Consider the following 17,948-nt stretch of genomic DNA (forward strand, 5'->3'; position numbering starts at 1 on the left):
GATTACGGTAGCATCTCTGAAGTCTGGTGCACATCTTCTAAAACCTTCAAGATCCTATTAGCCCGACAGCTGCGATAAAAGCTGTAACATATTGAGCATCGAGGACGACATTTCAACAGTGTCTTGGTTCTTAGAACACCATGAGATTGGTCCCGAACCAAGGCTAAAAACTAATCCATACTTTTTCCGTCGTCTACAAAACCAGCCCTAATCGCTATCAAGTATAACCAAGCAGACTAAAATCAGAAACTGGTTTATACCAAATTTCATAATGACCAGTCCCTTGGATGTGGCAAAATTTCGCTTTGCAGCTCCAAGATGATGAATAGAAGAATTGTGCATGATGAACAGAACACACTTCTTAATTCTGCTAAGGTATTATGATTTAACTATCCAGAGAAAAGAAACGGAAAACCATTTATTATTCTAGTCAAAAGGTAGTGCTTGCTATATAAGATTAGTTTTTTATATAAGAACATAACAAGCTAATGATAATCTTATTCTAATACCCTGAACAAGATTTTTACCCGATTAGCTAGTGCCTTATCAAAATAAAGAAAAGGAAAAAAAAAGGTGAAAGTTAGCTTGTGCATGACTGCCAGAGGGTAGCAGAACTTAAAGGCTAAAGTGATGTAAGGGCCAACTCTCTTTTCTATTCATCTTCCTGGCATAAATAATTGCGAGTTTGATTGCTCAAAAAATGATTTCCAGAAATAAATTGAACAAATGGGAATGCAATCTATATTTTATTATCCCACCTAAAAAAAGAAAAGAAAAATCTGAACCAGAATTTTCCCATCAACTATAAAAAGTTAAAAACCATAAAGGTTATTGTTGGGAAAATGGTGCAGAGGTGTCTTGACAAATTTTCTCTTTTTCTTAATGTATTTTATTTGTCCATGAGGAGTTAAACTGAGCTAGATGGAAAAGGAAAACACATCGACGTTAGCCCTGACCTTTTCATTCGAAAAGTAGAATGCATTATAAGCTGAGAATCAGTGCAGACTTTTCAACTCGGAATCTCCACATGTGGCAAACAAGCACAACTTGGCAAGTCCTGCTGCCACGATGCAAGTAATCCACAAATAAAATGGAGAAACTACTATTAGTATGTGATGAAGTACAACTTTTATCATAAACAATTGGAATTTAATCCTAAACTCATTCGACCTTGAATGCCGCAGTTAACATGCTATCTATGGCATAAAAATAAGAAATCTAAGTTCAACAAAGAATCATATGAGTGTCCTCCCACTAAGTTTTCTTATGAGATAGAGGAAAATGATTTACAAATTATATGAAGAAGGCCCTGCTAGTCCACTAGTGAATCCCACATGAGAAAACAACAAGGAAAAACAAAAAACCATGGAAGAAAAAAGAAAAACCATGGGTATGTGGACAAAGCCAGGAATTTGGACTTTCCTAGAGAAAGTAATTTTCAATAAAAGGTAATTGTTGTTTAGTATCAGTTTCTATTGGACACTAAGTTTCTTTTTGTTTCCTATTACTTTACCTTAGGCTAGCAAGCTTTATGAGCTCCATCTTTATACAATGGGGAACAAGCTGTATGCCACAGAGATGGCAGAAGTGCTTGACCCCTCTGGGGTGTGGTTTGCTAGGCGAGTTATTTCAAAGGGAGATGATGGGGACCCTTTTGATGGCGACGAAAAGATACCAAAGAGTAAGGACTTGGAAGGGGTTCTGGGTATGGAATCATCAGTAGTGATCGTAGATGATTCTGTAAAAGTATGGCCACACAACAAACTGAATTTGATACTTGTAGAAAGGTAACAGGCTCAACATCTCCTTGTAGATTTTCCATTTTTTTTTAGTGTATAACACCTTTGGTGTATTTCAACTAGAGTATGAGATGCACAAATACAAGTAGGCAAAAGATAGAAGATCTATTTCAAATGTAGACAGACCTGTCCATTAAGTTTTTCCTTCCCATGATCTCGCCACCGGTTTGGGTTGTAAATGAGGTCTCTCCAAGAGCTCTCCACAGACTATCTTTCACCCCATTCACTGAAAAAAACAAATAGAACTTCTGCTCGGTGTAAGTCACTAAGTCATTCGAGAAGAGTATAAGCTGAATTAAAATGATAAACAACACAGGTTAATTTGTCCCGAAAGCTATAACTCTACCACTTTTCGACTCTTCTGCACTTTGTCCCACTCATCCAGCCATAACTTTCCCCCCTGTAATGAAGCAAATACCACAGTTTTTGAGTTAGAGGAGGAGAGGGAGAGATATTAGGGGAATAATGCAGCCTCTTGTACCAAAGTAACCAATAACCCATAACTTCTTCTTCCTCCCTTAGCTTCCGCCGTCAGGCAACAACAGCATCCAAGTATCCCCAATACTTTGTTGTAATCCACCACCTCGATGCCAACCAAACTTTACTTAGTGAACTTGAAATTTTAAAAAGAGTGAGATGTAAATATTTCAAAGTAGAATAGCGCATACCTATGTTTCAACATTCCTTCAAGTTGCCACCCTTTTCCCTCCTCCTTTATTCAGGCTTGGGACCGACAATGCAAATAAATTGGCAGAGTTAAAAAGGGGTTAGTACAATTGAGTAGAGTCCACCACCTAAATATCAAACACATATACATACATACATATGCAAGTTCCACAATGAAAAAATAAAAATAAATAGATGAATAAGATAAACTATTCCATCTAACAAAATTATCCATAGAAAGACAAAGTCTGCACAAAATGAAGCTTACAAGTCTAATAAAGTACCTTAAGCTAATTACATGGAACTCAAAATGAACCTTACATGTCTAATAAAGTACTTAAACTTACATGGAACTCAAAATGAAGCTTACATGTCTAATACAAGTTAAAACTAGTTCAAGTTTGCTTCCTAACAACGAGGAGGGAGAAAATTGAGAAACGCTTTAGGCCATATAACATTTCCCTGCCCAATTTGTCCAAGGGTTCGAAAGTGGTTATATGGTTTAGGTATCTTACATGAGCTTTCGATAGTAGCTTCAATGCAGACCAGGAAATTGCCCTCCCCTACGGTTCTTCTACCAATTTTATGTCCCGGATCAACATTTATCACCCTCCCAGATGCAACTTTTCTCAAAGGCCAATGAGCTAGAACATCCACTTCAACTTCAATGTAATTGCTTTCCTGAAAAACAGTGCAAGAAACATTACTAGCCGAGTATGGTTGTTTCATTAAGAACATAAAAAAGATTAAATAGATTCATACATTGGAAACTGCGTTATGTGAAGAGAATCCAGAAGAAGAAGATGGTCCATTAGGGGTACTAGGTGTGATTGGTATCATACGGAGAGAATGCACTTGACTTTGTTTGAGTCGGTGATCTACTTGTCCTTGAAATTTGTTAGTCACCGATCAAGTTTCTTTTCAAACAAAGGCAGCTAAGTCCGAAGTCGCCTTCACTTGTTTCTGATTCCTCTTGACATAAGGAGACGAGTTCTTCAATTTTGATTTGGAGCAACCCCGATCCCATCAACCGCATCGTCCTCTACCATCCTTGCCAAGAACCTATTTAATTGGAAAATTTTAATTTATGCTTATAACTAATATTCTAGACTAATTTACCTTTTGAAATTTAAAAAAAAAAAAAACAAAAAAATTCAAACCTCTGCCACAGCATCACAAGTCGGGTATGATTGAGGATTGGAGGCAGAATGTGCACCAATCTTATCCTATTGAAAGATAAACATACCAACTCCGGGTATCAATACCATATATGTATACAAATCGAAAAATCACAAAAGGTACCATATAAAGACTTACTGCCAAATCTTGTCTTTGCGGAATTTTGTTTTTTCCCATGGCTATGCATGCCTAGGTACAAGTCACCACGGAAAACTTCTACATCTGGCACAACTCTTTCCTTTGCAATCTCATGGCAAACAAGTTGTGCCGGTGTCCTTCCCCGAAAGCAATTGGGTTCTCATTTTGCTTCACGATTAATTTTATTTTTCACACTTTTTGCCTACACGTCACTGATAAAATATTATCAGACAACATATTATCAAATAGGTAATGTAAAATGATTGGGTATTTCTAATTGAATTTCTAAGTTTGCCCCTACATATGAATTTCTAATTGAATTATTTAGCAACCAAGGAAGCAATAAGCTCAAGTGCAAGACAAGTATATGTGGATATATACCATGTCAAGCCATGATACATTGTAAATAATAAACAAACGCATCTCCGACTAATTGAAACTCTAGGCTTCATGGAGCAAAAGACAACGATGACTTAGAAGTTGTTATAGAAACTCAAGTGCACTTGGCTTGGCTCGAGCTGAATTAGAAAGCAAAGAATTCACCATTTTGACTAGACACGTGGCAATCTTTCAACCTTTAAACTTTCAAGATCTTGTGGTTGTCTGGATAAGTGATTTTGTATGTCAAACATATATGTCCCTAGAACCCGTTAAAGTGTAAAAAATCCTCGGTAAATAGATATAACTTTGAGTTATCAATTAATCAAAAGTTTTGTATGCATGTAATATTTTCTAACAAGCAAACACACCTAACATGCAGAGTTTGGTAAAAAATAAATGAAAAAAATATAAATAAAAATGAAAAATGAAAGGGCAAAAGAACTGCAAATGATGCAACTTTCATCTGAACCATGCATATGGTAATAACTAAACTAGTGCACAGGGAAGCTCATGAACAAGAAATGAGAATCTCTAGTAGCATTGCCGAATCAGATAACAATTTAACAATTCTTTTCAGACTTCCCAAAACATATCAATTGTCTTCCATGACAATAACTTAGGCAGCAAAATGTTGAATGTAAAACAGACATTGGTTAAACCTTTTGGAAAGCTTTGCGGCTTCTTCACATTTAAGTAACTCTGCATACAAGCCATTGATGGCTAACAGTTCCTCACGGGTACCCATTTCAACAAGCTATCCTTCCTCCATCACGGCTATATAGTCAGCATTTCTTATTAGGCTAAGACGTCGAGCTATGATAATAGTTGATTGCCCCAACCTGAGAATATCTAAAGCCTCCTGAACAGCCCCTTCTACTTCAAAGTCAAAGCCACCAGTCACCTCATCAAGAAGAAGAATAGATGTATTTGAAAGCACTACTCTGGCAACAGAAAGTTTAATCTTTTGTTCTTCCGTTAATGCCAACCTAGCTCTGCCCACCTAAAATGCATAAAAATAGAGGAATATTAACAAAAGAATAATTCTTCCATTAATAACTTAATACCAAGCATTAAGATACATGACTTTGCTATGATAATAGTCATTGTTTAAGAGCTCCCCACTCAGAGGTTCTGGGGGTGTTCTTTGCTAGAGTTTTCGAGTTTTTTTGGATTGCACTCTTAAGGAGACAGGAATATCTATAATTCTAGGACTTCACAAGTTGATACTTTGTATATTGTCAAGATGAAAAATGAGTCGTGGGTTGCATCTTTACTTTTCAAATATAGTTATACAAGAATTCAATGAATGCCTTTACTTGCATAATTTTCACCAAGGTTGAAAAAAATTTGAACAGAAGAAAATATCACATATATTCTACCTGTGTTTCATAGCCCTTCTCAAGGGAGCTGATAAATGTAGGTGCATGCATTGTTTTAGCAACTTCCTCGATTTGATCGGGTGTGGCAGATCGTCCGTACGCAATGTTATCTCTAATGCTCAAACTAAGTAAAGCAGGCTCCTGTGTGACCAGTCTTATTTGGCTTCTTAACCATTCAAGTTTAAGACTCTTAATATTCTCACCATCCAGCGGGACTTCTCCGAAAGCGAGGCCAAAATGCATTCAATATCAAGTCTGACAGATGATATAGATGAAACATAACTAAAAATTCATAATAATAAAAATTAAATAAATAAAATATTAAATCAATAAAAGAAAACATGCCAACAGTGTATGAGAAAATGTTCATCCAAATATCCCTAACATAGGATCATAAAACCTCTCCATGAGAGGAATTATACTGCTTTTTCATGAACCATTGTGACCAACAAGTGCTACAAGTTTTTAGCAGGCACAGTCAAGTAAAACCCATTTAAGATGGGAATTTCAGGACGAGAGAGGTATAAAAACTCAAGTGTAGATGAGAACATTAAAAGCAACAGGCCAGCGAGACTTCCAACTCACTCGACATATCTTTTAATATTATTTACACAAGACATCTTCTGACCACTCATTCTCAACTAGATCTTGCACACATTTATAAACAAAAAAAAAGGACACCTAAAATGGAAAATAAAAGGTCAGATCATATGAAATGTTTATAAGAAAATAAAGAAAATTTCACAGCTACTCCATCAAGATATAATAACAATGTACTAAAGAGTCACTCATACAGATGAATCATTTTCTTTTACTCATAAGAATTTCTAAATGCTTGAGGAGAGACTTTATATTATATTTTTCTTGTTATTTTTAACTTTGTCATTATTTTTTTTCGAGTTTTAATTTTCTTGATAACACAAAGACAAACATGCAACCAACTTGAAGTATATGAATGACTAATTCTAGTAAATATGGTCTTGACATTCAAAAGGTAGAAGTTAAGGTTGAGAAAGAATCGTTGCTATGCTTCTGTGTTACCCTTTTCCCCCTATGTGGGAAACTTATTCACCCGTTCTTGTTATTAAACATGAGTGGCTGAGAATCCTATGCACCGATACACCCTGCGCACCATAGCTTTTCTATTGGTATATAATATAAGACTTTGTTTTGAATGAAAATACTCTACTAGTATTGAAGCTATTTTATGAGACGAAGTTTTAAAGTAATACATTGCTAACATTTGTCTATAAAATGCAGAGAGCTCAGAACTAAAGTTGGAGTGTGGAACAAAGTGTGGAACCACCATATTCATCACAAATATGCTTTTACTACCCAAAAGTATAAAAATCATACATAACATACAAATCTTGCTGCTAAAAGCATAAGTGTCACTGTGTCAAAATAGCATTGAGCTGAGATGTCCTTGTTGCCAGCAAGATATGGAGCCTCTTATGGGAATGTAAATTTGCTAATAAAATATGGGATGGCTATTGAAAGAGTTCAAGAATTTGGCAATGCTTCACCAATTTCAACGAGGCATCCTGAACTAAACAAATGAGTCTATTCACTTAACAACTATGAAAAGCAGTTGTCTTCCATTCAATGGTGGTGCTCTGGAAACATAAGAATTCAATTATTTTTTCAGTAAGAAATTAAATGTTCAATTAAGTTTTGCCAGATAATGATTTAATTTCTGCTAATGAGTAGAGTTTTCCTAGTTAAGGGGCATTCCTACAACTTGCTTATATACCGAGTTATAAGTCAAAGCTTCAGTGATATTAGGACAACTAGTAGAGCATCTTGCTCACAAATACTATCGGTGACCTCCAATCCAATGATAAGTTAAGTTTAAACTTTGATGGCGTATTGAGAAAAATTATTGAATTATTGGTTAAGGTATATATTAATTTAAGATTATAATGTAATTTTATATTGGTTATCCAAACAAAAATTAAAAAAATAGTAAACTCGTTCAAGCATCTTAAACATCCAAAGAGAATGATCCTTGTAATATAACCTATTACAAATCCATACTTAAAACAACAGAAACCACCAACAGGCATTTCGAATGTTGTTTCTCTACATTAGTGCAAAGCACATTAAATAAGCTTGATCAATAATAATTACAAATCAACTCACTCAACATATCCTCTATTCTACTATATTCATTTTTTTCGGTGTGAATACACTCATTTGTTAAAGCTTTTCCAAATATTCATTATTTTTATTTAATTATGCATCAAATAGTCGCATTCTAAATAGTCAAAGTTTCGAATAATTAATCAAATTAATACTGAGTAGCCACACCAATTCAGAAAAAAAAAATGAAATCAATTAACCTGAAGAAACACTAAATCACTAAATACTCCATAGTTCTTCCAACCATCCAATAGTTCTACTATCTAAAGAAGAAGAGAAAGAAGAAATTTCTGCATTACTTTACCACACGCGAATCGAAGAGAAAATTCCCACTATAACTTTGTTATTCTCCTTGTATGATTGTCTAAGAAAAGCGGTAAAAAAGATATATCACTCCGGATTATTATTAGCGAAAATAAAAGGAATTAGATATGATATACTCCCACGTCCCACTTCCAAAACTTTGCCCCAAAAAACATGTGTAGCAATACATCTCGCGCACTGAAGAAGCCCCAAAAATGCTAAATCTAATAGGCTATTTTTTTTTTATTGAAAGTGATATACCCTATTTACCCTTTTTTGTAAACTTATTCTACTGGTTGCCATTTTGCAGAATGAGTGGACAAGAATATCATAAAACTGGGGTAAAAACCCTGATTCCAGTCTTTATTAGCTTAAAACCCATTGACTTTTTGAATTACGGCTAAAGCCCACCCCTTTTTTTTAGTTGTGAATTAAAAGTTTTCGCACGTTAAAATTATGGAATAAGGTCATTGATCCAATTAGATCACCTCCTTTAATTTCTTCTAATACCAAATTTACCATTTTCTTCTCTATTTAGTTCTTATTGTAGCTTGTTTTCGAAAAATCGCTCTTTTATTGAGTTTGAGATCGTGATATGTGATTTCGTCAATTGAAAATGTTTGGATAACATAAATTTGTTATCCATGTTTGGGTAATGGAGAAAGGAATCACTAGTGGCTTAGCAAGAAAAAGGTTAGATTTTTATGATGTTGGGTTTTTGATTTAATGTGTAAATGAGAATTGGTGTTCTTCATTTTTGAGTTTTAAGCTTGGTTTTGTTAAGGTATAGTGTACATTTGGCTTTGTTAAGCTTCAAATACTTAAAGAAATGAAAATTTTCTTGTTTGTTTTGATGTGAAACAGATCTAGATAGAAATGTCAAAGATGCAAAAGCTCTTATTGCAACACAAGATCAATTAGAGATGGTTACTGATTACCTAATCTTATTGATGCAAAGACTTGCACTTTAAGCTATATATGAAATAGCATTGGAACTCAATTCTAGAACACTTCTTTCAATTTAAGGAAGTGGCTAATATGCTCCATGAAATCGTTATTAGCTTTAAAATGGTGTATGATGAAGAATTTACTTCTTTAGACAATAGTAGTTAACAAGAGATTTCGAGAGAAAGAGTGAAGCTTCTTTCTTAAAATTCTTCGTCAACCAATTCATCTGATAGACAGTCTCCACTCAAATGCTTTTTTGTTTTTGATATGAAGAAAAAGTTATGGTTGGGCTTTGTAAACAATATGATAAATAAGGTCAATGTGGGAAAATTATTCATCTCAATTTCTTTAGTAATTGTGATTTATGTGGATTGATTTGGAGGATTATTGGAATAAATGGTATCTCACTATCCCTATGCAATGCATGTATTTGGTATTGGGTGAAGCTTGTTGCTATCTTGGATTAATAGAAGACACAATGGTTCTCCTACAAATAGTAAGCCGCTACAGTTCGAAGAGAAATCATATGATGTTATGAGGATATCTTTACCTTGTCTAATGCCACTTTGTGCAATGACATGAATAACACCATGCTGCCTCCCTCCGAGGCTGCATCAAGTTTCAAAGGGGTATTATACCGAGACATTGTTTGTATTTGTGATTCTTCTGAGCATTGGATTGTGAGTTGTTGTTGTCTTTTTTTTTTCCGACAAACCGTAGTTTTACAAAGGATCCATAAGCTAAAAATGGAAGAGCACTCATTAAATGAGAGAGTGATGGTTCGAGTCCATCTGGATCCAATTCTAACACCTTTGCATACATGCTTTGATATTTCTTTCACTCGCGATGTTATTCATTCAATTGATTTGATGAATAGAACATGTACTTGTAACTATTGGCGTATTGATAATTTCCTTTGCATACATGCTATCGCCTGTATTGGTAGTAAGGGTGATTCCTTTTATGGCTACATTGATGAAGGATATACGGTGATCGCGTTCAGGCAATGCTACTCACATTCTATCAAGCCAGTTCCGAATGGTTCTATGCTAAGACGCATGCCTTATTCTCCTGCGGTTTATCCGTGTAGTCCAAAGATTGGTCCTGGTAGACCCAATAAGAAAAGAATTGAAAGCACCGGTGTGATTCGTTAGTCTATGATTAGTTTTGATGTTCTCGACAAACCATATGTTTTTAGTTGTCTTAATTGGGATTTTTAAGTTTAGTCTTTTGACATTTATTAATGAGAAATTGATATTCATTGTATACTTTTATGGAATGTTGATACTCATTTGAGATTATTCGCTAGTCGGTTTGTTTTATTTTTCATTTGTTATAATGAAATTTATAGTCTGTAAAATTATTCATGTTGCAGGCGTAATTGTGATGCAACATTCATGTTGCGATCGTTGCGATCAGATTGAGAGTGCAACATTCATGTCTAGCTTGTAATTGATAGTGCAACATTCATGTTACTGATCGTAATTGAGAGTGAAACATTCATGTTGCAGTTGTAATTGAGAGTGCAACATTTATGTTTCAGTCTGTTGTAATCGTAATTAAGAGTGCAACATTCATATTGCAGTTGTAATTGAGAGTGAAACATTCATATTGCATGCAGTCGTAATGCGTGAGACTTACTGAACCTATCTCTTTTAAATGAGACTTCTCCATTTTACAGGTGTCATGCTATGTACTACAACTACATAGTTTGATGTTTCCTTTTAAACTTGGTGTTTTTGTCTTTGGAATCATGTACTCATAATGTAGACAAAGCTAAACCCATTTATTAGAAACTTGGAATTTAGGAAGCAATTGGCTAATGAGGTATTCAACGTCTACTAATACAAATTGTAGGGATTATAGGTCATCCTATATAGGGTCTGAACTTTACTACATATTCATAACAACAATCACAATTCACAAGAATGAACCTAAACACAAAATGGGATTTATGAAGTACCAAATTCTCAAGAAATGACGAAACAGAAGCCTCAGTACCACAACCTTTCATCTCTAAGAACTGAATGAACCCTAAACATTGGCCCAAACTGAATTCCATAAAATTTAGGCATAAAAAAGTAACCAAACTTTACAATTATGCTAACATTTTCTTAACTGACATCATTCCAATTCAAGATCCACAACCATCATCATTTATAACTATCTCAGATTTGAACTAGGTAAAACGAACGAAGAAATCAACCAAAATAGAGAACACCATAAACCCTAATTTCATTCACAAAAGATCTAACTCTGATTCATAGGTTCCAAATCAACTATATATTACATCGACACCACTAACATTGAAACATTCTAATACTAAATACTAAAGAAACATTGAAACATTGAAACATTGAAACAAACAAACCACTAAACAAATATCTTCAAGAACTAGTAAATTTGGTAACCGCCTTGGTGCCTTTAGAAACAACATGCTTAGCCAATTCACCAAGAAGAACAAGACGAACAGCAGTCTGAATCTCTCGAGAATTTTTCATAAAATGTGTAGACAGAGGACACTTCGGCCACCCGAATAACTACGATGCTAGCTAGCTAACAACAAGACCAAAATAACTACGAGTTAACAGTGCAACATTCATGTTGTATTAATGTTTCGGCACCCAACAATATCTTTTCTTTGCCTTTCGTTTTTGGGTTTTTGCTCGTTAAGGCGGTAGTTGCATCTTTAGTTTGTTTCGGAAGGTTCAGTTTAGATTTAGCGGCCTTCCCTTGTTGCGTAACCTGAAAGAAAACTAATGAATTAGTAGCTTGTTTCAACCAATTACGACTGCAACATTCATCATTCAATGTTGCAGTGTGCTTTTTTTACTGCAACATAGATGTTTTAGTGGAAAACATGCCTCAAAATTCAAACAAACATCACCAATTTAAACCTCAAACAACACTCATGTTGCATTCGACCCAAAATACTCATATTAAAGTGGGATTCGACAATGCAATATCCATGTTGCATTGGGATTTGATGATTCGCAACATCCATATTGCAGTGGTCAGTGACAGTGCAAATGAAAATCCAAGTATATTCGATGCAACACTCATGTTGTAGGGAATACATTCAACACACTTTAACCAATTGTTCATAAAATGAAAATCCTAATATATCAAAATTGTGAAACTATCAATGAAATTTGGTATCTAACATTTTTGCCCTCTTGTTTTTTTTTTTTTTGTAGTAGATCTTGTGTTTGCTTGCTTGGCATTATCGTTTGAATCTTTTTTTTTTTTCTTCATTAGGGTTATTCATTTTGAAATTTGGGTTTAATTTGGGGAACTAGGGTTTTGAAATTTGGGTTTAATTTGGGGAACTAGGGTTTTGAAATTTGGGTTTAATTTGGGGAACTAGGGTTAGGGTTTCGAAATTTGGGTTTAATTTGGAGAACTAGAGTTTCAAAATTTACTTATGTTGTTGATTGCAACATGAATGTTGCATAATTGTCTAGTTTTGATTTTTGTTTAAAGGATAATTGTGTAATATTGCCAACAAATGGACCGGATGGGCTTTTGATATAATTAGAAAAAGTTGTGTCTTTTTTACGTAATTAAATTGGAACACTAGGCTTTAAGCCCATTCTCTACAAGAATATTGCGTATCCGATGCATCTCGCGCACGCATAGATTTAGCGTAAACCCTTAAATCTTTTCCCCTAAACCCATTATTTATTTATTTACACAATTATTTTTCCACACCAAATAATGGCGTTGGTTGTTCAAGACAGATTGCAGTTCACAAAAGAACCTTATATCGAAGACGTTGGTCCACAGTTAAAATGTAAAAAGTAAAATTTAACTTTATAATTTTTGTATTGTATTGTGTTTTTATTATTATTATTTAATTGTTGTTGTTTTATGTATATGTGTATTGGGCAGTAAGAGTGTGAATTTCTCAATGTTCTCTGGAGATGAAATGAGGAAAGCAGCTGAATGCCAAGTTTTTTCAAGTGCTTTATATGATGAGTTTCGAAAACCAAAAAATAACGGTTTACTTGATTCTAGAATGGGTCCTGCTAATAAGGCTGGTACATGTTCAACATGCCATGGGAATTTTACATCATGTCCTGGCCACTTTGGATATTTGAGCCTTTCACTCCCTGTATACAATGTTGGATACTTTGCTTCTATTATAAACATTTTGAAGTGCATTTGTAAGGTATGGTTTTTCTGTTCTTTTGCCCCATGTGTTTTTTTTTTTTTTTTTTTATTCATTTGATGCTTACTGTTTTTTTTATAACAACATGCAGTCTTGTGCGCGAATACTTCTTACAGAGAACGAACGTAGAGATTATTTGAAAAAAATGCGGAATCCAAGAATGGAGGCTTTGCAGAAGAATGGATTAGCAAAGCAAGTCTTGAAAAAGTGTAAACCGGCTTGCTCCCGTTGTGGATATGTGAATGGTATGCTTTCGATATCTGTGTTGCATTTTGCTCTTATAAAGTTGCATTGTGCGCAGTGGCTTCTCATTCATTGTGTTAAAAATATGTGCTGTTGTTTTTTGTAATTACTATTCTTTACTTGCTGGATCACTAAGAATGAAATAGCAGCTTCTATTTTAGAAAAATTTACTATATGCTAGTGGCTATGCTAAGGCTGCGATTTGTTGTGCTCTTTACTTTTCACATGAGGTTTTAATACAACTTAAGAAGATGTGCTTGGTTTGTGTAATTTTGAATTTATTGGGTTTTTGTTTTTGTGTGTGAAAGGATCTTTCCTTCTACATCTTTCTATGGTGTCTCTTCTGCACAAAACGGAGCAAAGCCAAAAGAATTGTATAAGGAAACATTGCAATCCAGAATTTTTTGTTTATTATCTTCCTCCATCTGTCCCTCTTTCTAATGGTTGGAAACAATGAATTCAGAGATCTTTGCACACGTTCATCCCCTTTCTCTGGTTCCCATTTGTCTCTCCTCTCTGCCTATGCATATATTCCAAAACCCGTTTTCAATATTTAAATTGGTGACACTGATTTCATGTTCATGGTGATACTATACTTCATCGACGAAATCAATTGAGTGGTTGAAGAATGAAGAAGAAGTTGATGGGGTTTCTGAGAAGGTTGTGGCAGTTAGGTTTCTGGATCAAACTGGAGTGGTTTTTGTTTGGTCGTGAAAAAAGCAAAAGTGGCATTTCAATTATATTGATCAACAAATGAGTTTTACATCTGTTGGTCATAATTTTAAATTCCACTCCTTAGTATGTTTTGAAACCAGGCTTATCCTCTATGATATATTACATAGTTTTTTGAGTGTAAATTTGTAGAGGGTTGAGTCGAAAAGAGGTAAGAAGAAGCTGCATTTAGGTGGTTCTTTAGGCAATGCCAATCAGTCTGCAGCTCTGTTGCGTTGCATTCTTCAAGCTTCTGCTAAAATCTAGAAATATAATCTTTCCAGTTGATTTCTCAAGTCACTTATGTAATTTTTTGTTTGGGTTGGTCCAGGGTATTGTCTCGTTGCTGTTACTAATCAGAATTGCCTTGCCCTGAGAGAATCTTATGCTATCTCACCCTGTTGGGTCCTTTTCCGTAGCATAGCTCTAGTTTGATTGTGTTGCTTGTAGTTCTCAGCACTGAGTTGCTAGTCCAGTTGTCCCCTAGGCTGTATCTGTATACGAACATTGGGCATCACCTTCAGTTTCTTAAAATCACCTTCAGTTTCTTTAAATCCCATAACCTGCTCAGTATCTTCTTGCTCCCATCACTGTTAATCTTCACTTCGTCCTGTTCGGGTGGTTGCATGCACACTTTATGAGCTGCTCCTGTTGAAGATGTATGTTGTGTCCTACGCTTTCTGTGATGCTTCTTGTTTTGTGAGTGTCTTTAAGAGTGTCAATTTTGCATTGTAGATTTCATTTTTATATGTTTCTTCAGCCATATCAGTAGTTGGCCGTCATCCTTTGAACCGTTTTTAGATCGCCTGTTGTTGTTCCTTTTGGTTCATAGCCAATACAATGTATTTTTAGTAGAATATTCTTTGATTGATTGATTCTACATCTATTGATTATGCACTCCAGTCATGGTCAGTTGGTAGCACAGTTCTCTGAATTTTTATCCATTGTATCATTCTGTTCTGTACCTTCTAAGTGTATTAATGTTCAAAGGATAGGTGGATTGTATTTTCTACTGTCACATGAGAACACCTTGAGTTTTGCATGGTCATTATTGTACCAGCTTATCAAGTGTTACTAGGGCCCCCACACACTTTACCCTCAAGGAATTTCACTCATTATTATGTAATAAATAGTTGTGGAAATAAAAGGTTACACTCAGTTTATAGGTTTGATGTCCCACCCTATATTGATGCTTTTCCAGTTTTTCTTGTCATAGGCTTGATATTTTGATGCTTAGAAAAGCAGCTTAACCAGCCTAAAAATTTGGGCTGCCATGCTCTTTTATTTGTAAAGTCACATGGGACTTAGTACTTACACTTCCTGTTTAGATATAATTTTCTTTTAGTTTGTGATTTACTAACATTGCCATTGTAATGTAGGGATGGTGAAAAAAAAAGAAAACTCTGTGTTGCGTATCATTCATTATTGGAAAGCTGCAAATACTGCCGAAGAATTTCTCGACCCTGTCAGAGTTCTTGCTCTTTTTAAAAAGATGTTGGATGAGGTAGATTCTTTGAAACCCTGGAATTAATTGTTTTTCTCAAAAGTGAAGAATAAATATGTAATACGTTGGGCAAACATTCTCTTTGTTGTACAGTCTATTCTTAAATAACATTCCTTCTTTTTGTTGGGTTACAGGACTGTGAAGTGCTATATCTTTCAGATAGGCCTGAGAAACTCATCATAACAGATATGCCAGTGCCACCTATACCAATCCGTCCTTCCGTCATTATGGATGGTGGACAAAATAGGTTGTTTCAATGTTAATATCTCGTGTTATTATGTCTCCTAAATATGTTATTTGGTCAAAAAATTAGCATCTATTGATTAAAAGGAAGAAGTATACAGGATAAGGTCTATTAATAAAAAGAGAATAAACAGCAAGAAGGAAGAATATACTAGAACAATCTACATGTATCTGTATTTTTTAGTAAAAGAGAGAAGTCTTCTGGAAGACTCTCTCTCTCCTAGTGGCACAAAGTTTATAAATGTGGAAGTGCCACACAAGCTCACTATAATTATTCCCAGCTAGTGAAGACCAAAGTCGCAAATGTCAAGCCATCGATCTCCGTAGTTTGTTGATACTGGAATATAGTTCTTTTCATTTTCCAATTTTCTGCTGGATGTTACTAGATCTCCCATTCTCACTTTTTCTAAACATAGTTGTTAGCAGTATAGTTCTAAATATATAATTCATAAAAGTGTATGTGGTTCTGTTCTTGCAGTAATGAGAATGACGTGACATCTAAATTAAGAACGATTATTCAAGCTAATGCGAGCCTTAGGAATGATTTACAGTGTACGGGCTCCACATCCAAATGTTTGGTATATCCGAGGAACTCTTTTCCTTTTCCCTTTTTTAAATGTTGATTAATTTTAGTGTTTAATATATTAATTAATTGAACGTTTATGACATTTCTTAAAGAATGTTCAGATATTAAATTTAAAGGAAAATATATCGAACAATTAACACAAAAGTGAAATATATTTCATCTTCTTTTTAACTATGGCGGTATTTGTTTGAATTGCAAATTTGGAAACTTATCCATGGAGAAATATAAGCAGAACGGGCTGGCATGGTTAGAGTCAATGTGATATTATCTAGGATTCTACACCCTCAGTTTCAGTTCCAATTGGTTTAGTTGGTATTTTGGGATTATTTTTAGGGTTTAGTTAGTTTCGGGTTTAGAGAGTTCTAATCGAATTAGAAGTTGTGTCAAGTAGTTTTCCTATTTAAGGAGTTGTAGGCCTTTGTTATTTTTTTGGATTAAATTGAATATTGGGTTTTAGTTTTCTTGAGAATGTGTTGCATTCGTTCTTTGCAACTGCGAGTGCATCAATTTGGTATCAAGAGCTAGGGTTCAAGGCTTCAACGCCATTGAAGTTCTGGTATTGAGAGAAAAAGAATTGCTTCCGCAAGTCCAACTCATTTCACCAATCCATCATGGTTTTACCATTTTAGACTTTCAACCATTGCAACTTCCACCAGAAAATTAGAAAATTAGGAGAGAAGAAGAAGAAAGGAACTTAAGTCGCAAAAAACAAAAGAAAAAAAAAAAATGAAAAATCAGAAAAGACAATGTCACCACTACCATCTTTTTAACCCCACAGTGAGTGATAGTTCTTTCGTTTATTTATTTATTTTTCTCCCTTCTAGTCTCCGTATTCTACACCACACTTACTGTTCCCTCATAATCTCTCCAATTAGTTTCTCATTGTCATTGGTGTTTATCTCATAAATATACAACCAGTTAACACGTTTAAATCCACCAAGCCAAGTCCAGCCCAGTAATTAGTTCAGTCAGTACTTTAGCATCCCACGTTCTAGAATTCCAGTATTAAATTTCAGTTATCCCATTAGTTATAATTTTAGCATCCCATTAGAATTCCACGTAGGCCCAGTTTATATAATTAGTTATAAGCCAATACCAGTCCTCCAGACGAGTCCATAGATACCTAGTTCAGTCCATTAGTTTTTATTCTAAACAGATCACCCAATCCAAACAATTCATTAAACATTCTCAGCCCGTAAATCAGATTACAATCATAGGCTCATGTTTTTCAGTATTATTTAGTACAAGATCAGTCCATTCTTTTTTCCAGTCCAATTGAAAGAAAAAGTTCTTATCGCTACTACAATCATGGAACCTAACTTGTAGTTTGAAGCATTAGAGTGTGCATGATATAACGAAAAAGATATCTGGTTATGATGAGAAGTTTATTGCTTTGGATGATTATTATTTTTTTGCTCGGTATAGTTGAAATCTCATTAAAAGTGAAAAGAAAGTAAGCCGAGAAAGCCTACCATTACAAAGAAACAAATTCAAACGAAAAACATAGCCACAGGAGGCTAACCCGATGAAAGTAGATTGGCGATTTCTCTTGATA

The 17,948-nt window shown here is 34.7% G+C and overlaps 1 protein-coding gene and 3 long non-coding RNA genes across 5 annotated transcripts in view; 1 reads left to right on the forward strand and 3 right to left on the reverse strand.

Annotated features, from left to right (window-relative positions):
- Positions 1–2,367: 2,367 nt before the first annotated feature.
- On the reverse strand, positions 2,368–3,309 carry LOC147493886 (uncharacterized). Its single transcript, XR_015199649.1, has 4 exons — positions 3,228–3,309; positions 2,981–3,146; positions 2,468–2,522; positions 2,368–2,382 (listed from the first exon to the last, which is right to left on the reverse strand). It is a non-coding gene; the product is annotated as an uncharacterized LOC147493886 (long non-coding RNA).
- Positions 3,310–3,450: 141 nt separating this feature from the next.
- On the reverse strand, positions 3,451–3,918 carry LOC147493887 (uncharacterized). Its single transcript, XR_015198143.1, has 3 exons — positions 3,783–3,918; positions 3,626–3,691; positions 3,451–3,527 (listed from the first exon to the last, which is right to left on the reverse strand). It is a non-coding gene; the product is annotated as an uncharacterized LOC147493887 (long non-coding RNA).
- Positions 3,919–3,955: 37 nt separating this feature from the next.
- Positions 3,956–5,766, reverse strand: LOC147493888 (uncharacterized). 2 transcript variants are annotated; one of them, XR_015198564.1, is made up of 3 exons: positions 5,543–5,766; positions 4,823–5,163; positions 3,956–3,984 (listed from the first exon to the last, which is right to left on the reverse strand). It is a non-coding gene; the product is annotated as an uncharacterized LOC147493888 (long non-coding RNA). The 2 variants fall into 2 exon arrangements; XR_015198565.1 differs by having other exon boundaries at positions 3,956–3,994.
- A 7,042-nt stretch (positions 5,767–12,808) lies between these two features.
- LOC147493889 (DNA-directed RNA polymerase III subunit 1-like) overlaps positions 12,809–17,948 on the forward strand; it is a 51,937-nt gene continuing 46,797 nt past the window's right edge. The window contains 5 exon segments of the mRNA XM_086565636.1: positions 12,809–13,106; positions 13,198–13,351; positions 15,440–15,564; positions 15,699–15,811; positions 16,286–16,385. Coding sequence (XP_086421762.1) covers positions 12,846–13,106; positions 13,198–13,351; positions 15,440–15,564; positions 15,699–15,811; positions 16,286–16,385 — 753 coding nt within the window. The 5' untranslated portion in view covers positions 12,809–12,845.

This window comes from Coptis chinensis, chromosome 6 (assembly GCF_015680905.1).
Source record: "Coptis chinensis isolate HL-2020 chromosome 6, ASM1568090v1, whole genome shotgun sequence".
NCBI lineage: Eukaryota > Viridiplantae > Streptophyta > Magnoliopsida > Ranunculales > Ranunculaceae > Coptis > Coptis chinensis.